The sequence below is a fragment of the Hipposideros armiger genome, unplaced genomic scaffold, assembly GCF_001890085.2.
Source record: "Hipposideros armiger isolate ML-2016 unplaced genomic scaffold, ASM189008v1 scaffold_34, whole genome shotgun sequence".
Classification (NCBI taxonomy): Eukaryota; Metazoa; Chordata; class Mammalia; order Chiroptera; family Hipposideridae; genus Hipposideros; species Hipposideros armiger.
The window spans coordinates 1,603,606-1,629,021 of NW_017731384.1; the positions used below are offsets into that span (position 1 = coordinate 1,603,606).

General features: G+C 36.0%; 1 protein-coding gene across 9 annotated transcripts in view; it reads left to right on the top strand.

Moving 5' to 3' along the window:
- TANC2 (tetratricopeptide repeat, ankyrin repeat and coiled-coil containing 2) overlaps positions 1-25,416 on the top strand; it is a 302,761-nt gene that overhangs the window by 82,053 nt on the left and 195,292 nt on the right. For 8 of the 9 annotated variants that reach the window (XM_019637800.1, XM_019637801.1, XM_019637807.1 and 5 more), the window contains exon 3: positions 2,283-2,354. In XM_019637800.1, the coding sequence (XP_019493345.1) occupies positions 2,283-2,354 (72 nt within the window). Of the gene's footprint in view, positions 1-2,282; positions 2,355-12,063; positions 12,195-25,416 lie in introns of all 9 variants that reach the window. The other variant, XM_019637802.1, reaches the window with a different exon arrangement.

The following is a 25,416-nucleotide window of genomic DNA, read 5'->3' on the forward strand; positions in this document are numbered from 1 at the left end:
TTTATTCCATCATAATTTCAAACTTTATAATACTTTTTCCTTTTTTCTTTATCTGTTGAAAGACCTGTGTTGTTTGACCTGCAGAATTTTCCAGTTTGAATTTTGTTGATTGTGCACTCAGGAACAATTTAACGTTTTTTTTCTGCCATTTGTTTTTCCTGAAAACTGACAGCTAGATTCAGAGATTTGACTAGACTAAAGTTTGATTGCTTGGGCAAAACTGTAGTTGTTGTGGTCCTATCATCAGGAGGCATATCATGTGTGCTTTTTACTCTTGTTTGATGGTATTGGCCTTTAATGCTTGGGGCCTGTAGAGCTTTTAGTTCATTGCAAGTTGTGAAATAGTGCTATTCTAATTCTATCTTGTTTCTCATTTATTATCTGAAATAATTTTTATAAGATCTCTTTTATGTACTCTTTGCCTATTAGTACAGTTTATATAGGAAATGTAGGATGAATTGCTTAATTCTTTTATTTCTCCAGTTTTCAAGATAATGACATGGGTCCCTGTTAACCTCAGAAGATGGTGTTATGATCACATGGCAGTGAAAACTTCTTCGCTGAGTCTTTTTGATATGACCCTAGTTGTACATTGTCTTTGATAGCTTTCTCGCTATTGAATATGTCAGTACGTTCAAGGTTTATCTAGTACATTTCCTTTGCTAAACCAGCTAGTTCTTTAAGAAATCTTGGTTTATTTTAATGGGGAATCGCATTTCAAGATCACAGTCTGGGCTCTAGAGAGGCTTATTGCTACTTGTTCAGGCACTGTGTCTGGGCATTTTCAGTAGACAGAGCTAAAATACACCTGTACTTACATGATTCTACTGATGTTTTCAATATAGAGCCAATGCTACAGAGTTTTTACTTAGCTTCTGTTATTATTTCTGTAGTTCCTGTCTTCCTACACTGAGAATTCTGGTTCTCAAGGAGATGATAGAATTGGAGTATATCATTATTCATTTGCTTTTTCTCTGTTTATAAACATTACCTCCACCAATTTTGATTACTGAAATCAGTTAAATTTTTTTCTTTCATTTATGCTTTCTCCATTTCTTCCCTCATTTGTTTATGGTTGTACTGTATCTACATTGTCAGATCTTATAGCCATTGCATATTATAATCTCTCCATTAAAAAAAACCATTTGGAGTCTTAATTCTACAGTCAGTTGTATATTTAATGCTCATCAGTAGTCCTTACTTTGATGTCTCTCTCTAGTCACTTTGGTTGCCTAAATTTTTTTATTAGAGCTAGGAAGGGTTTTTTTCCCCCTCTTTCTTTAAGTACAGTAATTTTAGTAGAAAATGCCTTGGTACATTGTTCTAAGTTGATTATCTCAAGTACACATGATGCTCTTCTAATACGTAGTTTCAAATACATATATATATATATATGTATATTATATATATGCGCATGTATGTATGTATATGTGGGTGAGTATATACATAGACATATAACTATACATATTACACATACATACACACTTTTTTAAATTATAGTTTTTAGTATTTGTTTTGTTCTCTCGTTTTGGTTTTCTTCTTTAGGGACTTCTATTTTTATCCTTATGCCCGTCTTTGATAAGTGTCACCTTCTTGCAAATCCCTTTTAATCTTCTTTTTTAAAAATTTCTTAAAGACTTTTATCCTTTTGGCTTCTATTTCTTTTAAGATCTTTTGGTATGTTTATTTGCTCTTATGTTTCTTGTAGTTTAGTCTTTATTACTGAAATGATTTTTGTTTCATTATTCTTTCTTGGTTTCTGACTCCTCATTTCTGAGTTTTTCTGATTCTGATTTATATTACTCTTTCACATATTATATAATTTTCTTATTGCCCATAAAACATGTAAATGTCATTTTTATTATAGTAAAACGTATAACCCTAGGGATTATTTGATGCATTTTAGACAAATAAGCAACTATAATTAATTTAGACACTGCTTTAAATCAAGGGTTTTAACATCGAATTGTGTGAATGAACTTCAGAGGTGATACATTGCTTCATTATATGCAAAGTAGACTGTATACGTGTGGGGGCACGGAAAGAACACCTTTACTTTCTCCAGACTTTAAGAGGGGACAGTAAATCATCCCCACAAAAGTAAGGGTAAGAACCTTTGGTTTATGTAGGAAATGTCCTCATATATTTTAATGATTGAAATTATAAGAAGTTAAAACAAAAGATATAGTAGTTTTAAGATATAGATGGAAGCAGTGAAGATATTGCATTAATTACATTAATTTCATGATCTTTTTGCTTATGCTGTTTCTAATTTTATGCAGATGGAGGGAGCGAGGAACCACCAGATCGAAGACAGTCAAGTGTAGACTCTCGCCAAAGCCGCTCTGGGCAAGGTAAATTTTCATTGAATCTACTACTAAATTAAAAAGAAAAGACACTAGCTATTCCTTCCTAGTACTTAATCTGAGGACTGGGGTTTTTGCTGGGTTTAGTTTAGATACTTCAGGGTTTTAAATGTTACAGTCTAAAAGTGCTATATGATAAAAGAAAATGAAAAATAGCCTCATGTCATTGTTTAAATGATATTAAGGTTTTAAGTAATTTTGGAGCATATTGAGGCATATATCTGGATAGCACTTTTGGAGTATAACCAAAAGTAAATTTTTAACAGTAACATTTCTTGGAGTATCATCACACTGACTTTTAAAAATTTTGTCGAGACAACATTTGTTGTTTTAGCTCTCAGAAGAAATGGTTTTTGTTTATAATTTCTGTCTTAAATTAGGATCTTCTTATTTTTCTTTTCTGTTTAAAATTTATTATCATTGGTTGTTAACTGATTTGAAGTGACAACTTCCAAACTAGGCAAAAATATTCTGTATCAGCGAAATCTTCAGATAAAGCCTTCCCTAACTAACTTATTTAAAATTGCTCGACTAGCACCTCCACTTTTCTTTTTATTCATAGTACTTATCACCTTTGTATTTTATTTTCTCTGTCCAAAACTAGCATTAATGTTCCATGATTACAGACATTTTTGTCTGATTTGTTCATTGCTGTATTTTTAGTGCCAAGAGTAAATACCTAATATATAGCAGTTACAGAAAAAAAATATTGTTGGAAAAAATATAAGAGAATGAGAATTGAGAACCGAAGCTAATGAATATATTACAACATTTCAGGCAGTCATTACTGAGTTACATTTTTAGGGTCTTCATTTACAACTAAACATATCTTAGATTTACAAATATGCAGTGTTTTAATCCTGTAAAAGCTCCTGGTTCATTTATTCCATAAACTTGTTCTCTTTTTTCTCCAACTTTGTTCTTCCCAATTTTTAGAGTTGTATTATTTTTATAAAATTGTTTGTTGCAGAATAAAAAGAGGAATAATTTATGCAAGTTGATTTGGAAATTTTAGCTTATACTTGTACTTAATCATTCTGAGGAATCTGACTGAAAAGAAACACACACAAATGTAGTCATCAGAGATTCCTTAAATAAATAGCCCAGCTAAATCATTCCACATATCAAAGCTCCCAATCAGGTCTTTAGTCCTATTAAATATGAGCAGCTAATCAAAGATTACTAGATATTTAAAGACACCCTCTAATGTAATGCATGATAGACATTAAATTAAACAGAATAAAGCAACTTGGAGAGAGCAGAAATTTCGTAGAGGAAAACAATAGAACCATTATTAATATCCTAAGAGAAATAAGAGAAAATAATACAGTCATGAAACAAAGAGATACTGTAAAATAATGATATTGTGATTTTAAAAGAGGTTTTAGACATTAACATTCTGATAGCAGAGATAAAAAGCTATGTGGAAGTATTAGAAAATTAATATTGAAGAAATCTCTGAAAAAGTTGAGCAGAAAGACAAAGATTATAGAAAAGAAGTGAGGAGTGTTAAGAAGCTTACGGATCCGTCCAGGAATTTCAATATTCAAATAATAGTTGTTCCCAAAAGAAAGAACAGATAAAATGGGAAAGAAATAATCAACTAAATGGCTCACGAGAATATTCTTATAGTCATGGGATGTGAAGTACAGCATAGGGAATATTGTCAATAATATTGTAACAACTATGTATAGTGCCAGGTGGGTACCAGACTAATTGGGGGGATCACTTCCTAAATTATATAAATATCTACTACTTTGTAAATCTGAAATTATTATAAAATAATATTGAATGTCAACTGTAATTGAAAATTAAAATTAGTTTTAATTTAGAGAATTAGATAGATGAGAGAGAGAGAGAGAGAGTTGAGAGTTTTCTTGAACTAAAGAATGTGAGGCTCCTGGTTGAATGGCTTGCTGAGTGCTCTGCACAGTGGACAGATATAAATACAAACTAAGACACATTGTGGTGAAATTTCAAATCACTGGGCCAAACAGAAGACCTTTCATGCTTCCAGAGAGGAAAAAACGTGTCATATACAAAAGTAACAGGAATCAGTTGACTTTGGACTTCTCAATGGTAACATTAGAAACTGAATGAAAAATGGAGCATCACTTTCAAAATTCTAAAGGAAAATAATTTTGACCGTAGTATTTCTTATGCATTGAAACTATTAATCAGATATAAAATTGAGATGTTTTAAGACATATAAGGTTTTTTAGCCTGCCTTGTACTCTTTTCCTAAGAAATCTGTTGGAGGATGTGATCCATCAAAATAAGAAAGTCAACCAAATTCAAAGGAAGAAATTGGTTACAGGAAATAGGAAATTTAACAAAGGAGAAAGGTGAAGAAATCTTCAGGATGACAATGAAAACACAGGGACAGAGGGCAACCAGACCAAACTGGAGTAGGTTAGAAGCCTCAGGAAATGACATTGATAGAAATCCAGTGCATTTAATTATCTTTAGAAAAGTTTTAGACGAAAGGCTCAGGTTTGAATTGATGATAAATACATAAAATAAGTGGAAAAAAGTCTAAATTCAAGGGAAAACAGTGTGTAGGAAAGGAGATGTTAGGGTAAGTCCTCAGTCCTTGGGGTTAGAGTAGTGGGGTGGGTAGCTGATGTCCATGGCAGTCACCTCTAATAGAAACCTTTCACCAGTTTGGTGAAATATTTTCATTATTTGATTTGGACTATTATGGTTGGGAAGCAGTCCTCTAAAGCAGAATGAACAAATCTGGCCCTTGTGGCCTGTTTTTGTACAGTTGATAGATTTCATTTCCTAAGACAATTATTTTTGAATCTGTTAATGTGGGATATTGACTTTTAGTTTTCTTGTCCTGCAATGTCTCTGTCTGATTTTGGTATCAGGGTAATGCTGGCCTCATGAATTAGTTGAATGTTCAGAAGTATTTCCTCCTCTTCAATTTCCTGGAATATTTTGTGTAGAATTGCTATTATTTCATCCTTAAATGTTTGATAGAATTTCTCAAGGAAGCCATATGGGCCTGGAATTTTCTTGGTGGGAAAGTTTTAAAATACAGATTAAATTTCTTTAATAAATATTGGGTTGTCGGAAAAGTCATGATGTATTTTTTTCTATGTTTTTTGTTGCAAAAATGCATCATGACTTTTCCAACAACCCAATATAATACTATTTGAATTATCTATTTCCTCTTGGGTGACCTTTATAAATCTGTAGAATCTGTAGTGGAGTAATCTCATTATTGATATTTTTAATGTGGGTATTCTTTCTAGTCTTGATCATTCTATATAGAGCTATATCAATTTTATTTATCTCAAAGAATCAGTTTCAGTATTCATTCATTTTCTGTATTGCTTTCCTATTTGCTACTTCATTGATTTCTGCTTTATCTTTTATTATTTCCTCTCTTCTGTCTGCTTTGAGTCTAATTTGATCGTTTTCTGGTTTCTTGATGTAGAAGCTGAGGTCATTGACACTGGGACTTTCTTTTCTAATATAGGAATTTTAGTGCTATACCCCTCTGTGTACTGCTTTAGCTGTATTTTACATACTTTCATGAGTAGTGTTTTCATTTAGTTCAAAATCTGTCTAGGGCCAGCCGAGTGGCTCAGTTGGTTAAGAGCTCGCTCAAGAGTTTGAGCTCTGAGCAACAGCGGTTCAAGTCTCGGCCTGAGCTGAGCAGCCGCTGAGCTGCCAACAGATGACAGGATGACTCAGCTGAAAAAAAAAAATACTGTCTGATTTCCCTTTTGACTTCTTTTTTAACCAATGTGTTATTCAGAAGTATGTTGATGTAGTTTCCAAGCGTTTGAGAATTTAACAAATACCTTTGTCAAATTGATTTTTAATTTAATTTTATTGTGGTCAAAGAACACCATTTCTATGAGTTGAATCACTTCTTTTTTTTTTAAAAGATTTTTATTGGGGAATTGGGGGATGGGAACAGTGCTGGGGAATTGGGGGAAGGGGAACAGACAAGTTGCTGTCGTTTTTGTTCTTCAGTCTAGTTGTGGAGGACGTTGCTTCACTGGCCCAAGTTGGCACCATCATTGCGCTCTTCCCGGGTGAGGCAGATCAGTCGCCGGCTTCTGGACGGCCGCTCACTGCGGCTGCTGGCCGCTCACGCTGGCTGCTGGCTACACACGGTAGCACATGGCAGCCCACTGCAGCAGGGGCTGCAGCCTACACTGTCGCCGGTGACTCATGGCAGCCCAGCTCCAGGTTGAGCTGTTGTTCAGCATCTTAGCTGTGGAGGGCAGTGTCACTGGCCCTCATATGTGGAATCCGAACTGGGGCCCTCTGGCGTCCCAAGCCAGCTCTTAACCACCGCGCCACTCGGCCGGCCCGAGTTGAATCACTTCTCATTGATACCTGTTTTAAGGCCCACCAAGCGATCTATCTTTAATGTTTTGTGTGCACTTTAAAAGCATGTATGTTATGCTCTTTGGGGGCGGAAGATTCTATAAATGTCAAACTGGTCAATTCATTGATAGTGTTGAAGTCTTCTGTATCTTTGCTGGTTTTCTGTCTGCTCGTTCTGTGAATTACTAGGAGAGGAATGTTGAAATCTCAGATTATAAGTGTGGATTTATCTATTTTTCCTTTTAGTTCTGTCACATTCCTCATACCACCGGTCCTCTAGTCAGAAAGGATTCCCCTTCCTCAGAAATTTACTAAGTATCCCTTCAGCTGTAGCTGCAAATAGTGAAATAGGCTTACCTGGAGGAAGAGCTGGAAGCGAAAGGTAAAAAGAGAAAAGAGCCAGGAGATTTCTCCTACTCTCTCAATCCCATATGGAACCCTCCTCCCCCATCCCATTCATACTCTAACCAAAAAGAAAAGATTGTCTTGTGGGTATGTCTTCCTGTTTGTCCCTGGTGTGCAGTTCCATGATTTGAATTTCCTTTGAGTTCAGGCTGGGAGTTTGGGAACATAAAAAACAAAGGAAATGTACCACTCATTTGGTTGTCCTTTAAGTTCTGGTTTCCTTTCACAATTTGCCTACTATTATTTACATTTCAGAGTCCTTAAATTGTTGCTCTATTATTTTCTTCAGGGTTTTCAGTTATATTCAGGGACTTTGGTTATATCATTTAAGGTGGAGTGTGCTTACTCCATCTTAACCCAGAACCAGAGCCCTTTCATTTTATTATATTTTGTATTTGCCTATCTGGAGGGATGATATTCAAAATACTTAGTAATTAGTATGCCATAAACATCAACCAACCAGAACAGACACCAGTCTGTTCTGAACAAACACTAAATTTAAACAACTAACATGCTTATACAGGTGCATAATGCCTGATAAACTGCCCTGTCTGATTGTGGACGGTTTCTATTTAATGTCTCTTCTCCAGTAATAATAGCAGACATGTAAGGTAAGATGTCTGGTGAGTTGTCTTATCCTTTGAACATGAGCGCTCTCTCCTATGTGTTAACTAGCTAGATCAGCCTCTGATCTGCCTTTCAGGTATAATGGGTTCTGACTCAAACATACCCATACTCACTGCTCTAGTTTAGGGGCAGATACCTCTTTTGTCTTCTGCTTATCAAATGTAGGAGATGGGAGATGGCCTGAGTCAGTTCCACCCCACTCATTTAGATTACTGCCCCTTGGCACTTCCTGCTCCTTATATCTCTTGCTTCTGTGCTTAAAACAGACCTGGAAACACTCATCTTTCACAGTTATCCTCCTACACATGCTCTGGGCTATAATTTCCTCAGTCCACTTACATTTAGTTTCTGTCTCCCATGGATTTCTTAACATGTCTCCTCCATTATGTTTTTTTTGTTTGTTTTGTTTTATAATGCTTTAAGAATTTGTTCTTTTAAAAATACATTTTGTGTTACTCCCACACCACCTATGTTGTTGTTATTTTAGTCTGAACTACCATCATTTTTTTTACTACCATAATAGTGTCCTAACTTATTATTTCTGTTCTTGCCAACACATAGTCTATTGTCCATTTGATAGCTATAGTGCTCTTATTAAAACAAATGATATCATGTATTTCCCCAAACTTGAAAAAAAATTATCCAGTGGCTTCCTATCACATTCAGAATAAACTCCAAAGTATTTATCATTTCTTACATGATCCTGCCTGAGTTGCTCTTTTCCTAATACTCTAACTCCACATCCTCCCAACTGCTCCATTATTAATTCTGTTTCATCTATGCTGGACTTTTTGCTTAAACATATTAAGAGTGTTTTTCTTTGCAAGGCCTGCACACTCACTCTTTCTTGATGAAAGGGCTGTAGATTTCTGCTTAGGTCAAAGAGGTTTTCTCTGACCGTCCTACCTAAATACCCAGCCCTAACCTTCACAGTATTTATCACTGCCTGAAATCAATTATTTATTTACTTGTTTATTATTGTCTCAGCTACTATAAAATAGGTTTTATTTGAGGAGAGATTGTGTCTTGTTCACCACTGTGGCCCTAGAACACTTGTATATAAAAATTTGTCAGTATTTATTGAATGGAAGGAATGAGCATATATCTAGCACTTAGTGTGCTTGGGAAGGTATATTGCTGTGCCCTGGCCACATATTGATCCAATATTCACTTCTATTACTTACATCATTGAAAAAGTAAAGCAGTGAGAGAAATTTCTTGAATGTAAGTAATTTGTCAGACTATCAGCTATCTATTGAATTTGTGAAATGAGGCTCTTGAAATATGACTGTAAAACTGGGCCAGTTTAACCCCAGTGTGGCCTTCTAATGTTGGATGGTTATTTTCTGCCTTCCAATATAGCACATTGTATATAATTGGATTCTGTTATTTGGTCTTATTTATTGGATTTCTATTTTTCATAGTAATCTAGGAGTTCATTAACAGTAGGACCTTTGCATCTAGCACATTGCCAGTGTTTTGCATTTAGGCCATCAAATTGATGACAGAAGCGCATTAATTCTAAGAATCCTGGTTCTATATTTTGGGAATCATGGGTTACTCATCAGAATTGCTTTTTGTTGTACTAGCTCCATTTTTTGCATCAAATGATTTTCTTCATTAGAGGTCATCTATACATAAATTGAATTTATTTGATTCTATATATTAGAGAAGTGCATGAGCCAGTGTAATATGGTTGAAACCCAATTTTGATTTACTTTACGAAGATCACATTATGCAGGCATTAGGCTCTGATAAACAAGGTGTATTTGTATAATACTGCTCATGACTAGCTCATTCTGAATACTGGGAAAGTGTTTGGCTTTGCATGATTCCCATTATTTATAGCCAGTTTTATTTGATTAGCACATGCTGGTGTGTCTATAGTAATAGTGTACTAAAATGTCAAATATGCTATCTTCTGATTCTTTTTATGTCCTTGTAAATATGTAAAATACTTAGTAGAAATGAGATGTTCATGCTCTTGAAACATACACAAATTATTCTTCAGTCTGGTAAGTTACAAAGATTTCTTCATTAAGCCAACAGCGTGTTATTATATAGAATGATAAGGAAAATTATTTCAGTATACATTGTATAATTTCTTTATCTCAGTGTAAGAGTATACCTGGTATAGTGGCATTACTAATGTACAAAATTATTTTGTTGTCTTAGTAGTTTATCATTATGATAAAAAATCATTTAGTTTTAAAAATAGATTGCTTTAGGAATAAGGAAAATAAACATAACATTTAATAATACGTATGTGCCAGGCTCTGGGCTAAGTGCTTTCATATAATCTTCATTTATTTCTCAGAATTGTTAAGTAGGTATTATTTTTAGTAGGAAAAGATTTCAGGTTTTATACTGGTCTGCGCCCAAAGTTTCATTCAAATCAGCCTTGTTAGTGGCATGTATTTAGAACCTTTGTTTGTTGGTGGTTGGCTAAGACTTGGGAAAAAAGATCTGCCCTTAAATGATAAATCCTTCTGAAGTATCTTTATTTCTAGTCCTGTATTTCTTCAGATATTTAACTTTCTATTGATTATTCTTGTGTAACACTCTTTTTCTATAAAATTAAACTTGAAATTGACCCTCTAGTCAACTTTTTCTCATTATCTTGGGGTGCTAGGAATATGTCACTGAACTCATATGCTAGCATATGCAAGGTGGTATGTGTGTATTAGTTTGAATATTTTTAAAAATAAAATGCAGTTTTAGTTCTGTTCTCCCTATTTAACAGTATAGCATGGCCAGCTCTCCAAGAACATACTTAAATTCTAATATTTTTAAAGTCTGTATAATGGTCCATAGCATAAGTAACCCATTATTTACTCCACCATTTCCTCATCTGGGTGTTCATATTTTCAAAGTGATTCTTAGTAATTTATTTAGTAACATCTTAAACTCTGGGAATATGCAAACCCCAAGCACATTTTGTGTTAGAACATATTAAGTATCCTACAGCATTATGATAATTGGCCTAGTTAACACTGAAGCCTTGTCGAAACCACTCCTTGCTTATCCATATTTATGAAAGAAAAGGAATAAAAGTATGGCAGCTAAAAAGGTTGGAAAAGATGTTGGACATCTAGAAATATTTTGATTTAAAATATTCTTATCTGAATTTTTTTGGCAAGAGGTAAAAATAATAAAAAACCTGTTTGAAAAATTTTATAAATTTTGATGAAGGGTCACAAATAGTTGGATAACAAAGGATGAGGAAGGAACCTGTTAGTAAAGCCTGGGGTAAAGTTATTATTGAGCAAATACATTTTTTGTTTTGTTTCATTTGAGGTGTAGGCTGAATTTAGTAAGTTTTATTCTTAGTGAGAGATTGAAGAGCTGGTTCCCACAAGGGGGCAGACTTAGACAACTTGAAAACCGTCACACTATGAACAATATTTACTTTAAATTCATGGTTGATTTATTAAGAAGGAAGTGTAAATCACCAGGAGTTAGAAACGAGTAGAGAGATAACTGGCTGAGCATCCCATAAATGGTACCATGTATTGGGGTTATGCATCTACCTCTTCCCCAGTACATGCAGCATGCATGGCTGTTGACAGGTTGGGCATTCAGCTGTGGCTATAGTCAGATTGGCCTTGGTGAGTGGAAGTCCATATTGCCGAGCCCATGTATAAATTCCATCCCTGCTCCCATGGCCTCTTAGTTAATGAGCCCATTGGGCAAGGATAGAGTAGCTGGGTAAAGAGATTGACTGAATCCCCTAGGCAGGTCATCTGATTTACTGGGTTATTAAACATCTTCTCTACAGTTTGCTCTTTGGTAAGCATTATGGGACATAAATTATATCCTACTACGTGCCCTTTCAAAGAGGTCTGTCCATATACCTCATCCTTGCATTTACTTGTCATCAGTTTTTTAATCATTCACTCCAAATCCCTGAATATCCAGTCATACCACTAGACACTGTCCATGAGTCAGTATAGAACAGCACCTCTGTCATCTTTCCTTCCAGGCAAAATGAACCACTAGGTACCCTGTCTCCGATTTCTGCCACTGGAAGGGTTTCCCTTTTCCACTGTCCTTCACACCTACTGCAGATTGGGGCTGTAGTGTTGTTGTCATCTGCGTGTTATCGTGTAGAGCTGTCAGTAAACATGCCTGATTTTCCCCCTCCAGTGACATAGTCACAGAGAATTCTCCATGAGATCAAATATGTCCAGATTGAGAGAAAAGGAACAATATAGCAGGAGCAGGAACCTTGGGCACCTGGGCCACTTGCTAATGCAAATTGTTTGTACCTTCAGAACCGTCTCAAGTCTGATCTCATGGACACCTCTTTCTTTAGATGATGAAGTGCTGCAGTACACACCAACCATATTGCTTTGTTGGTTCAGCAATACTCAGTTCCTGATGGGCTGCCCAGGTCACATGGTAACATGGTGGCCCATGGTCAAGCATTCATTCTAAGGCCCTGTGGTAAGCCAAATGCTGTTTTTCCCAAAAGGGATATTGGTTATTTGCATACGATGGCATAGTTTTTAAATAAAATGCTAGAGTTCTACCCTGAGATTCACCTAAAGTCCTGCAGTAAGCACTTTACTAGATCCCTGTCTGCCACAGAAAGTTTAAGCAACTTTGGATCTGGTGGGTTACATAACCCAAGGAGCAAAGTGGCTGTTGAGTACTTGAAATGTGTCTGGTCAGAAGGGAGATGTGTTGTATGTGTAAAATGCACACCAGATTTTGAGACTTTCTTTCTGTTATTTTCAAGAATGTTTGCCTTTACTTTTCGAAGCATTGTTGTAATATTGGGTTGTCAGAAAAGTCATGATGTATTTTTTCTATGTTTTTCGTTGCAAAAATGTGTCATGGCTTTTCCGACAACCTAGTAGTTGCTTTAAGGTCTTTGGTTTTTAACACTAACATCTGTGTAATCTCAGGATTGATGTCTATTTATTGACTTCTCAAGTTGAGATTTTCCTATTTCTTCATATGCCATACAATTTTGGATAATATCCTGGACATTTTGAATATTATGAAAAGAAAACCTTGGTTTTATTTAAAACCTAAGGAGAATGTTGATTTTTTGTGTGTATGTTGGTGGCCAGTCAACCAGAGATTATGTTCAGGACACAGGTTCCTACCTGCCTTCTGGGGTCTGTGGTTTAAATCTGTCAGTTGTGTTTTCTAAGCACTTGCAGTACTATTGAGATCAGTCCCACGTATGTGACCTAGTATCCATTCTGGGGCCAGGGTGGTGGTGTATCTTGTTGCTCTGTTCTCAAAGCCTGTGGTATGCTGTTTAGGGTCAAGACCATGCATGCAGAACTCAGAGGTGAGCCATGCATGCAGGACCATGCATGCAAGACCATGCATGCAGAACTCAGAAGTTCATACAAAATTTGATGGGATGGATTTCTTTGGTATCCCTCCTCGCCCCAATTTCACCAACACTTTCCAGCTCCTCTGGCCCTCCCTTCCAAGACTTAGGCTAAACAGGGGCTTTAGTTTTCCTGTTCTACTGTTCAGTTCCTGCAACCGTGTCTGTATCCTGATCAAGTGATAAGAGGAGAGAGAGGAAACAAGACAATGAGGATTTGCTTCACACTGTTAGGGTCACAGTTCCTGGGGCCAGAGAAAAAGATTACCTTCTCTCAGAGTTTAGGTACCTGCCCAATCACCACTGCCATCTCTGTGCTGCTGCTGTTATAGAATCACCTGGAGACTGGGATGGAGGAGAAAGGGGAAAAAGAGGACTTCCCCTAGTTTCTCAGACCAGTAAGGGCCACTTGCTTGTTCCTCACCAGAATGGGAGGGCTTTTCTTGGAGTTTTTTCTTACTTGGTGTACACTTAAGAGTTTTGGGCTGCCTTTGAGTCTAGGCTAGGCAATACCAGGGGGAAAAACATGGTAAACCTACCACCACGTCAGTGGAACTATATATTCTGTACTTCTTTCGCAATCTGCCCACTGCTGTTTGCTTTCACAGTCCTCGGATAGCTATTCTATGTATCCTTTTTGTTTGTTTTTATGTTTGTGTATTTACATTTAAAAAAATAGATTTTATACTTTAGAGTAGTTTGAGGTTCACAGTAAAATTGAATGGAAAGTACAAAGAATCCCTGTATGCCTCCTGCACCCACACTCACACAGCCTCCCCCACTGTTAACATCCTGTACCACAGTGGTACCTTTGTTACAAGCGATGATCCTACCGTATTTCCCCATGTATAAGACACACCCTTTTTTTGAAAAATTTGGGGTCTACAAACTGGGCACGTCTTATACAGTGGTTGTAGATTTCAGATGCCACAGATGGAACTGAGGACGAGGTAATATATGAAGACAGTGTTTCATCATCAGACACAGATGAGGACAAGCTAATGGTTGGGAGTTTTGACAGTGATGAGGAGTTGTATGAATTTTATGATGAATAAAACTTGAGTTCAATAACTTTATGTAATACATTTTTTTTTCAGATTTTGGGCCCCAAAATTAAGGTGCATCTTATACATGGGAGCATCTTCTACATGGGGAAATACGGTATATTGACACGTGATTATCACCCAAAGTCCATACTTTACATTAGGGTTCAATCTTGATGTTCTGTGGGTTTTGACAAATGTATACTGACATATATCTACCATTACAGTATCATGCAGAGTAGTTTTCACTGCCCTAAAATCCTCTATACTCTTGACTATTCATTCATCCCTCTCTCCCCTAGTCCCTGGCAACCACTGATCTTTTCACTGTTTCCATAGTTTTGCATTTTCCAGAATGTTACACAGTTGGAATTGTATAGTACATACCTCTTTCTGATTGGCTTCTTTCACTTAGCTTTACATTTAAGTTTCCTCCGTGTTTTCTCATGGTGTGATAGCTCATTCATTTTAGCACTAATAATACTTCATTGTCTGGATGCCACACAGTTTGTCTGTTCACCTACTGAAGGACATCCTGGTTGCGTCATAGTTTGAAAGTGATGAACAAAGCTGCTTTCAACATCCATATGCAGGTTTTTGTGTGAATGTATCGTTTCAACTCACTTGGGTAAATACCGAGGAGCTCGATTGCTGGATTGTAAGGTAAGAGTGTGTTTAGTTTTATAAGAAACTGCCAAACTGTCTTCCAAAGTGAATTGACCATGTTGCATTTCCACCAAGCAGTGAATGAGAGTTCCTGTTGTTCCACATCCTTGCCAGCATTTGAGGTTGTTAGTGTTTTGGATTTTGGCCCTTCTCATAGGTGTGTAGTGGTATCTTGTTGTTTTAATTTGCAATCCTTTAATGACATATAATGTTGAGCATCTTTTCGTATACTTATTTGCCATCTATATACCTTCTTTTTTTTTTTTTTTAAAGCTGAGCCATCCTGCCACTGGTTGGCAGCTCAGCGGCTGCTCAGCTCAGGCCAGGAATTGAACCACTGTTGCTCAGAGCTCAAACTCTTGAGCGAACTCTTAACCAACTGAGCCACTCGGCCAGCCCCTATACACCTTCTTTGGTGAGGTGTCTGTTCAGATCTTTTGCTTGGGCTTTACATTTTCTTGTTGTTGAGTTTGTGTATTTTGGGTAATAGCTCTTTATCAAATGTGTCTTTTGCAAATATTTTCTCCCAGTCTGAGGCTTTTCTTATATTCTTGACAGTGTCTTTCACAGAGAAGTTTTAAATTTTAATGAAGTCTAGCTTATCAGTTATTTCTTTTAGGGATCATGCCTGTAGGGTTGTATCTAAAAAGTGACTGCTGTACCCAGTGTCATACAGAGTTTCTCCTATGTTTTCTTGAAGGAATTTTATAGTTTTACATATTATATTTAGGTGTGTGATCCATTTTGAATTAATTGTTTTGTGAAGGGTATAAAGTCTGTTTCTAGATATATTTTTTTTCAATGTGGATGTCCAGCTGTTCTAGCACCATTTGTTAAAAAGACTATCTTTTCTCCATTGTATTGCCACTCCACACTCCTTTATTACAGATCTGTTGATTGTGCATCTATTTCTGAGCTCTCTATTCTGTTCCACTGATCTATTTATTAATTTCTTCATAGTACCACACTCCCTTGATTACTGTGGCTTTATAGTAAGTCTTGAAGTTTAGCAGTGTCAGTCCTCCATCTTTGTTCTTCCCCTTCAAATATTGAGTTTACTATTCTAGGTCTTTTGCCTCTCCATGTAAACACTAGAATCAGTTTGTTGATATAAACAAAATAACTTCCTGGGATTTAATTGGGATGGCATTGAATCTAAAAAATCAGTTTGGGGAGAACCGACATTTTGACAATACTAATTCTTCCTATCCATAATATGGACTCTGTCTGTATCTATTTAGATCTTAGCTTTCTTTCATCAGAGCTTTGTAGTTTTTCTCATATGGATCTTGTACATATTTTGTTAGAATTATACCTAAGTATTTAAAGTCACAGTTTGATAATTCCAACATCTCTGCCATATCTAGGTCTGGTTCTGATGTATATTCTGTCTCTTCAAACTGTGTTTTTGCTTTTTAGTATGTCTTGTAAGTTCCTGCTGAAAAGTGCATGTGCTGAACTGGGTAAAAACAACTGCAGTAAATAGTAATGGAATGATAAGGCATGCAGGAGGGAAGCATTCTATAGTTCTATGATCAGCTCTCAGTCTTCTGGTAAGCCTGTGCTCCTGTACTGTGAACTTCATTAGTACCTCTCAGTTGGGGGTTTTTTTTCCCTCCCTTTTAGGAAACTGGAAGTGAGCTCTATGTATCCTTTCAAGGGTTTATAGTTGTATTCAGTGGGGGAGGAAAGTTGGAATATGCTTACTCTGCGTCTCCTCAAACTGGAACCTAATCATGTTTTTCAAATATACAGTAAAACCTTAGATTGCATTAACTTGGTTTGCCAGTGTTGCACAAGACGAGCAAACATTTCTAATACATTTTAACTTGGTAAACGAGTGATGTCTTGCAATACAAGTAGTTTGTTTCCAGAACGAATTATGCTCGCAAACCAAGGAATTACTGTATATCCTTGCTGGTATTTGTTAAACACTCATATTTTTTACATATGTTTCTTTATATTAATTCTGTTGTGCAGAACAAGGGAAAATTTTTGGCTGAAGGCTTTCCCACATTGTATATATTCATGTTCCCTCTCCAGTGTGAATTCTCATGTCTGTAAAGGCAAAAGGGACCATAGAAGCCTTTCTCACATTCATTACACGTATACGGTTTTTCTTCTCTGTGTGTGCTCACATTTTTCCCATGGGATGAGTGACTTCTGAAAATGTATCCACAGTCATTGCATTCATAGACTTTCTTCCCAGGATGTACTCATGTGTTCAGTGAGGTTAAATAAAGTTCCTTTTGAAGGCTTTTCTGACTTCATTATAGTCATAGTGCTTCTCTCTTGTGTATATTCACGTAGGCATTGTGAACTTAATGTTCCTACTGAAGGCTTTTTCTCAGTCATTCCTTTGTAGACTTTCTCTCCAGTGTGGATGGATGCGCTGGTGAGCAGTAAATGAGTGATCCCACTGAAGGTTTTCCTGTAAGTTAAGTCCTTGTGTTCATAGAGTTTCTTCCCAGTATTTTCTGCACACCACAAGACTAGAGATCTTTCTGAAGAACTTTACGCATTGATTACATTAATAAAGTTTGTCTTCAGTGTGAGATCTCATGTACATTTTGGGGATGACTATAGACCAACTGCTGTCGTGCTCTAAAATTATTTGACGAGTTTCTCTTCATTTTGAATCTCCCATGTCTCTAATGGGAATCATGGTTACTGAAGGCTTTCTCACCATTCTTACATTATTTGTCTCTCCTCTCTGGTTTCTCTCCTGCAAAATAAGATCAGTGCTCCTTCTAAAGGCTTTTTCACATAGAATTTATGTCACTAAGATTCCCTTCTATTTGCAGACGGTAGGGAAAAGCTGAATTTCCCCTCTCTGATGCCTCCTCTCACTACTTTTCTTCAATTGTGTCTAGAGATCCTAGCCAGTGCATTAAAGACTTTAAGGAAAGATGTTCTTCGATGCTGAGAACATGATTGAGAAGAGAATGCTGACAGGTTGTGCTAGGGCAGAGCATCCCAGGCAGATGGAAGGGCCAGATCTGGGCCCCCGCAGAGGACTTGAGGCCTGAGTCAGCTGTGCCACCCCTGCCCACCCAGAGGCTACCCCAGTACCTAGGTTTCAATCAGGCTGAGGGGCAAGCACAATAAACAAGCTAGAGAAAGTCCCTATTGTTATGATGCTTTCATTCTAGAGGAGTGAGACAAAAAAAGGCAGGGAATTTCAGGTAATAATTGCTATCAAGAAAATAAAATAGGATTATGCGATAGAAAATGAGAGGTGGGGAAAAGAGTGGAGGGCAACTTTAGATCAGTCCTGGTAGGTCTTTCTGAGGAGGTGACATTTGAGCTAGGACCTTTTAAAGACAAAAGAGAGCCAATTTTGCAAAGATCCTGGGACCGAGTATTTTAGGTAGTAGAAACAGGCAAAGGTCATAAATTGGGAATAAATTTGGCCAGATCAAGGAACTGAAAGGCCAGTGTGACAGAAGTATTGTGAATTGATGATGGAAGCGGGAAGTGATGAAGTCAGAGAAATTGGGAGATGTGATGAGGTCAGAGAATTAAGTAGGTGGGGCCAGATCGTGTAGAGCCTTATAGACAATAGTAAGGATTTTGATTTCTAATTATATTCTGCTTCTAATTATGTGATTCTGTATTAGTTATTAAACTTTCTCTGTCTTATTTTTTTATTAATACATTAACTTGTGAGAATGGTGCAGACTCAGAGTGGGATAAATCTTCCCTTGAAACAACATTAGAAATAATTTAGGCCAAACCCCCTTGTTTCAGAAATACATGAAAACCCTTTGACAAATTATGCATTGTTATTATGTACAATGTGTTTGACATGATTACACTTGGTTTAGGGGCCAGTTTATCACCTATACTATCTTTTTTCTCTATACTTTTTTTTATTTTTTATTTTTCTCTGTACTTTTAAAAAGTAGACTTTCATTGAAATAAAACATACAATCAGAAAAGTTTGTGAATCATAAATGTACACACAGTCAGCATATTATCACAAAGTTCTTTAGGGCTTTTTAAGTCAGGTTTATTGAAGTTTATATACAGTAAAATTTGCCCCTCTTAATATATAGTACCATGAATTTTTACAAACATATATGGTCAGGTAACTACCACTAAAACCAAATATAGCTTATTTTCATCATCATATAGATATTCAGTCCCTTTCCCCCAACTCCAATCCTTGTCAACTGTTACTATAGTATTTTTTAGAATATTCTGTAAATGAAACCATACAGTATGTAGTCTTTTTGACTCTGGCTCCTTATGCTTTAATGCTCTTCAGGTTCATTCATCTTTTTTTTTTTTTTGCATATATCAGTAGTTTATTTTATTTTATTTTCCTTTTTTCCTTTTTAATTTCTTTTATTACTAGTTTCAGGTGTACAGAACAATGCAATCGTTATCCTTTACACCCCTCACAAAATAACAACTCCCCTCCCCCATCCACTGCCCTCCCACCCCCGATATCATACTTATCTATTCAAATCCATTGACTCCATTCCCACACTCTACTCACATCCCGTGACTATATGTATATATAATTATAGTTGACATAAAATATTATTGAACATCAGTTTCAGAAATACAGTGCGGTGTTCAGGCCTCTACACCGTCTATGAAGTGGTCTCCCTAACAAGACATGAGTCCAACTAAAAAGTATTTACAACATTATTGATTATATTCCCCAGACTGTCTTTTCTATCCCTGAGGCCATATTGTAGTTACCAATTTGTATTGTCTCATCCCTTCCGCTTCTCCTTCATCCCCACCCCCTCCCAACTAGTAACCCTCAGTTTTTCCTCTGTGTCTCTGAGATTATTTCAGTAGTTTATTTTATTGCTAAGTAATATTCAACTGTATGTACAGAGGATGCAAAAAATATATACATTTTAAGAAAGGAAAACTATTAAAATTGGAATACTCTATATATACCGATAACAAAAGATGAATACAAGTCACGTTTGACTTCTGCAATTACAAGAGGTGCTCAAAGTGGTTACCATCAGAGTCCAGATACTTCTGATTACAGGGAACTACTGCTTGAGCAATGCTGACCAAAGTGTACACCTGTATACATTTTTTTGTCACCCCTGGTATATCCCACAATTTGTTTACTCATTCACCAGATGATGGACATTTGGGTAGTTTCCAGTTTGGGGAGATTATGAATAAGTCTGCTGTTTGAATTGGGGGAGGGGTGGGCAATGTATCTTCATTTCTTTTGGGTAAATGTCTTAAGTATTGGCTTGCTGGGTCATATGGTAAGTTTATATTTAAACTGTCAAACTGTTTTCCAAAGTTGTGCATACCATTTGGTATTCTCAACAGCAATATATAAGTGTTCTAGTTCATCCTTCCTAGCACTTGGTTTTGTTAGCTTAATTTTAGCCATTTCACTAGGTGTGTAGTGACATCTATTTTGTATTTCCCTAATGATTAGTGATGTTGAGTATCTTTTCACGTGCTTATCTGACATACATATCTCCTATTTTGTGTAGTGTCTGTTCAAATCTTTAGCCTATTTTTTTAAATTGGGGTAGTTTCTTGTTACTGAATTAAGAGAGTTTTTAAATTCTAAATAGCAGTCCTTTATCAGGTATTTATTTTACAAATATATCTCTCAGTTGGTACTGGTTTTTCATTTTGTAACAGTATCTTTTGAAGAGTAGAAGTTTAAATTTTTGTGAATTCCAACTTATCAGTTTTTCTTATGTGGGTCATCTTTTCTGGGTCCATTGTAAAAAACTCTTTGCCTGACGCAAAGTCACACAGATTTTTCTCCTATATTTTCTTCTAGAAGTTTTGTGATTTTAGGCTTTACATTAAGGTCTAGGATCCATATCAATTTGATCATCATATGTGGTGAAGGTATAGGTTGATGTTTTTGCATGTGGATATATAATTATTCCAAATCTGTTTGTTGTAAAGATTATCCTTTCAACATTGAATTGCCCTTGCACCTTTGTCAAAACTTAGTTAACTATATTTATGTGGGTCTTTTTCTGGACTCTCTACCCTGTTCCATTGATTGGGTGTCCATTCTTGTGCCAATACCATATACTCTCTGGATTACTGTCCTTTACATTTAGTCTTGAAATTGTCTTGAAATTAAGTACTGTGAGACTCCAAACTTTGTTTTTCTTCGTTCAAAATGATTTTGTCTATCCTAAGTTCCTTTGTCTTTACATATAAACTTAAAATCGGTTTGTTGATTTCTACCAAAAAAAAATGCCTGCTGGGTTTTCATTAGGATTGCTTCAAACCTATAGATTGAGGAGAATTAACATCATGATAGGGAATCTTCAGAACCACAAACTCAGTCTTTTATTTCTTTCATCATGTTTTATAGTTTTCAGTGTACAAATATTATACTCTTGTACATATTTTGTTAGATTTATTTCTAATTATTTTGTGTTTTTAATGGCACTAGTTTAATAATACTGATTTTTTTACATTTTTATTTTCCAAGTGTTCATTGCTAGTATATAGAAAGACACTTGATTCTTGTATATTGACCCTAACCTTTGAGTTTGCCTAACTCATTTATTTTTTTCTACAAGCTTTTTTTTTTTTATAGATTTCCTAGAATTTTCTACATAGGCAATCATGCTGTCTGACCACATGGTCCTGTACTAGTTTTTACACTTCTCTTGCCCTGTTTCCTGCCTAATGAATGGACTTGTTATGAGAATATTACCAAGTAACAAAGTGGTTGGTGTAAGCCTTGATTTAAAAGGACATTTGGAATACGTTAGGCAAAACCCCTTTGTTTCAGAAATATGTAAGAACTCTTTGACTTTGTGGGCTAGTTTATCATCATGCAATGGTTTGTTTTATTTTTCTGTGTACTTCTAAAAAATTAAACTTCTACTGAAGTATAACATGTAAACTGAAAAATTTGCAAATCAGATGTATAATTCAGTGAATTATCATGCTGGTTTTTTATTTATAAGTGTTATTTTTGATTATTTACATAACTTGAAAAATTAGAAGGCAGCTCTCTAGGTATTGCATTAGGCTAAAATATTTTTATTTACTTAAGCTTTAATATCTAATAATCATCTATTAAATATGACTAGTGATGACTAAAAAAAAATTTTTTTTTTTAAAGATTTTATTGGGGAATTGGGAGAGGGGAACAGCGTTGGGGAATCAGGGAAAGGGAACAGACAAGTTGCTGTCCTTTTGTTCTTCAGTCTAGTTGTGGAGGACGTCGCTTCACTGGCCCATGTTGGTATTATCATTGCGCTCTTCCTGGTTGAGGCAGATCGGTCGCCAGCCGATCTCAAGAGTCGCTCACGGCAGCTCACACCGGCTGCGGGCCTCTCACACTGGCTGCCAGCCACTCATGGTAGCTCATAGCAGCCCACTGCAGCAGGGGCTGCAGCCTACGCCGTCGCTGGCGACTCATGGCAGCCCAGCTCCAGGTTGAGCTGTTGTTCACCATTTTAGCTGTAGAGGGCAGTGTCACTGGCCCTCATGTGGGATCCGAAGTGGGGCCCAAGCCAGCTCTTAACCAACGCGCCACTTGGCCGGCCCATGACTGAAATTTTTATTGAATCATAACCACCCCTAACATTCCTTTTGTGTCCATATATTGATATCGCTGTGCTTTCTTAGTTCAACTTTTGACTATCTAATCACCAGGTGTTCAGCATAACTGAATTTTTTTCTGTCAAATTAGCAATTTATTTCATTCTGCCATATCTCCATCACATTATTTCAGTAACATTTATTTGGTTGATTGAAGCAGGAAACATGGTAGGAAAAAGAAAGGTAGAAAATAAAGATTGAGTAATTTGGATTATCAGTAAATATTATCTGCTATGCTTTGTAAATTGAATTACCAATTTTTCACTTATTTCCTGTTATAAAATTATATATTCATTCCGTTTGCTACACAACTTTTCAGTAGCTTCCACGAAATGGTGCCAACTGGAATGTCTTAATATGCTCCTCTGATTTGACTTGGCTTTCTGTATTCCTGTGATCTATTATACCAGGAAAAGAGCATTCCTGGTGTATTCACTGCCTCCTTGCGACTAGGCTCAATGTCAAAGACACATCAGAATAGTTCCGAACCTGACAGCCCAGCCTAGATCAGCTGACCTGTAGTCAGTCTGCAGATATCATGAGCATAAAGGTAATGTTGTTGTAGACTACTGAGATTTTGAGGTTTCTTGCTATTTACCCAAGAAAGATTGACTAATACAGTCAAATTCTGTGAACGCTTACCAGTACTTTTCTTTCGTTGAAACATGTATTTTTAGTTTTTCTTTTAGTGTCAATGAGTTCAAACACAATTTATGGGACAGAGAAGATGGAGGAAAATATTTTTAAGCAGAAAAGTAAACTAGGACATCCAGACTGGACTAATTGCAGTATTATTCCTTAAGGAGTATTATTGGATTCTAAAATTATCAGCTAAGTTTTAACATTGGAACATTTCAAGTGAAAAGAGGAGCTTCATTAAATCAAATGCAGTCTTCTAGTTATATTGCTTTTTAAAAATCTAATGCTGCTTTTTCTCAATAAAAGGATTTGTCAGTGAGTTACACTAATGACTTGCCTCTTTGTTTATAAACCTGTAAAATAATTTATTTCCATATAAACTAGGCTCAAGTTTATTCATGAAAGCCCAAAGATAAGTAATCTATTATGAGAGAAAGAAACTTGAAAAATAGGTCTAGGGTATACGAAATCCATCTAATCATAGTTACAGAGAGAGAAAAAAAGAACAGTTGAAAGAGAAGGATTCATCAGCATAGTAAACAAAAGCATCCAGAGTGTAAGGAGAAGGAAAAAGTTAAGACATATCCTGGTAAAATTTCTAAAATCCAAGGATTAAGTAATAAACTAGATTTCTACCAACAGAAGTTTTGGGGAAAGATGATAGTGGTCAGGACTATGGTAGTGGTAGGAGAAATGGAGAGAACGTGCAGATTTGAAATTTATTTTAGGTTGATAATCTGCAGAGCTGCTAATGCATTTGTTGCAAAGGTATGTGTCGGGAAGAAATTAACAAAGATTGCTAGGCGTCTGGTTTGAATAAATACGTGAGTAGATGGTATAGATCTACATAAATTTTTTTTTAATTCACCATTTTAAACATTTTCAAGTTTACAATTTAGTGGTTTTTAGTACTCTTACAGTGTTGTGCAACCGTCACCCCAAAAGGAAATCCTGTACCTATCAAGCAGTCACTCCCTGTTCCTCCCTCCTTGTAGTTCCTGGCAACCACTAGTTTACTTTCTCTCTGGATTTGCCTGTTCTGAACATTTCCTATAAAGGGAATCTTACGACATATGACCTTTTGTGTCTGGCTTCTTTCACTTAGCATAATGTTTTCAGGATTTATCAATATTGTAGCATGAAGCAGACCTTCATCCTTTTTATTGCTAAATAATATTCCATTGTATAAATATACCACATTTTATTTATGCGTTCACCAGTTAATGACATTGTTTCCACTTTTTGGCTGTTATGAATAATGCTACTATGAACATTCGTGTTCAGGTTTTTGCTTGAAAACCTGTTTTCATTGCTTTGGCATGTGTATATAGAAAAGGGAGAAGGTTTATATGGTAATTATGTGTTTAACTGTTTGAGGAACTGCTAAATTGTTTTATATAGCCTCTATACCAGCGGTTCTCAATCTTCCTAATGCCGCTACCCCTTAATACAGTTCCTCATGTTGTGGTAACCCCCAACCATAAAATTATTTTCGTTGCTACTTTATAACTGTAATTTTGCTACTGTTATGAATCATAATGTAAATATCTTTTTGTTTTCCGATGGTCATAGGCGACCCCTGTGAAAGGGTCGTTCGACCCCCAAAGGGGTTGCGACCCACAGGTTGAGAACCGCTGCTCTATACCATCTTATATTATCATCAGTAATGTATGAAGATTCTAATTTCTCCACATCCACACCAACACTTCTTTGTTGTCCTTTTATTATTATTATTTTTTTTTAATTACTTATCCTACTGGATATAAAGTGGTATTTCATTGTGGCTTTGATTTGCATTTCTGTAATGACTGATGATGTTGAGTATCATCTTTTCATGTGCTCATTGTCCATTCGTGTATCTTCTTTGGAGAAACGTCTGTTTAAGTTTTTTGACTATTTTTAAATTGCATTGTTTGCCCTTTTGTTAAGTTGTAGGAGTTCTTTATATATTCTGAATTCTAGACACTTATCAAGTACACGATTTGCAAATATTTTCTCCCATTCTGAGGGCTATCTTTTCACTCTCTCAGGGATAGTGTCCTTGATTCACAAATGTTTTATTTTCCGGTTTACTAATTCTCTCTTCATCTGTGTCTAAACCATTGTTCAGTCCATCTATTGAGTTTTTATTTTCATAATTTTAATTCATTGCTGAAATTCTAAACTTTTATTTTCCTCAAATATTAAGCATACTACTTTTGTTTTGTTTTTTAACGTGCAACATGACAGAGACTTTAAATACAGCAGTTGGTCACTATTTCTTTTTTTGTTTGTTTAAGATTTTTTTATTGGGCAATTGGGGGATGGGAACAGTGCTGGGGAATTGGGGGAAGGGGAACAGACAAGTTGCTGTCGTTTTTGTTCTTCAGTCTAGTTGTGGAGGATGTTG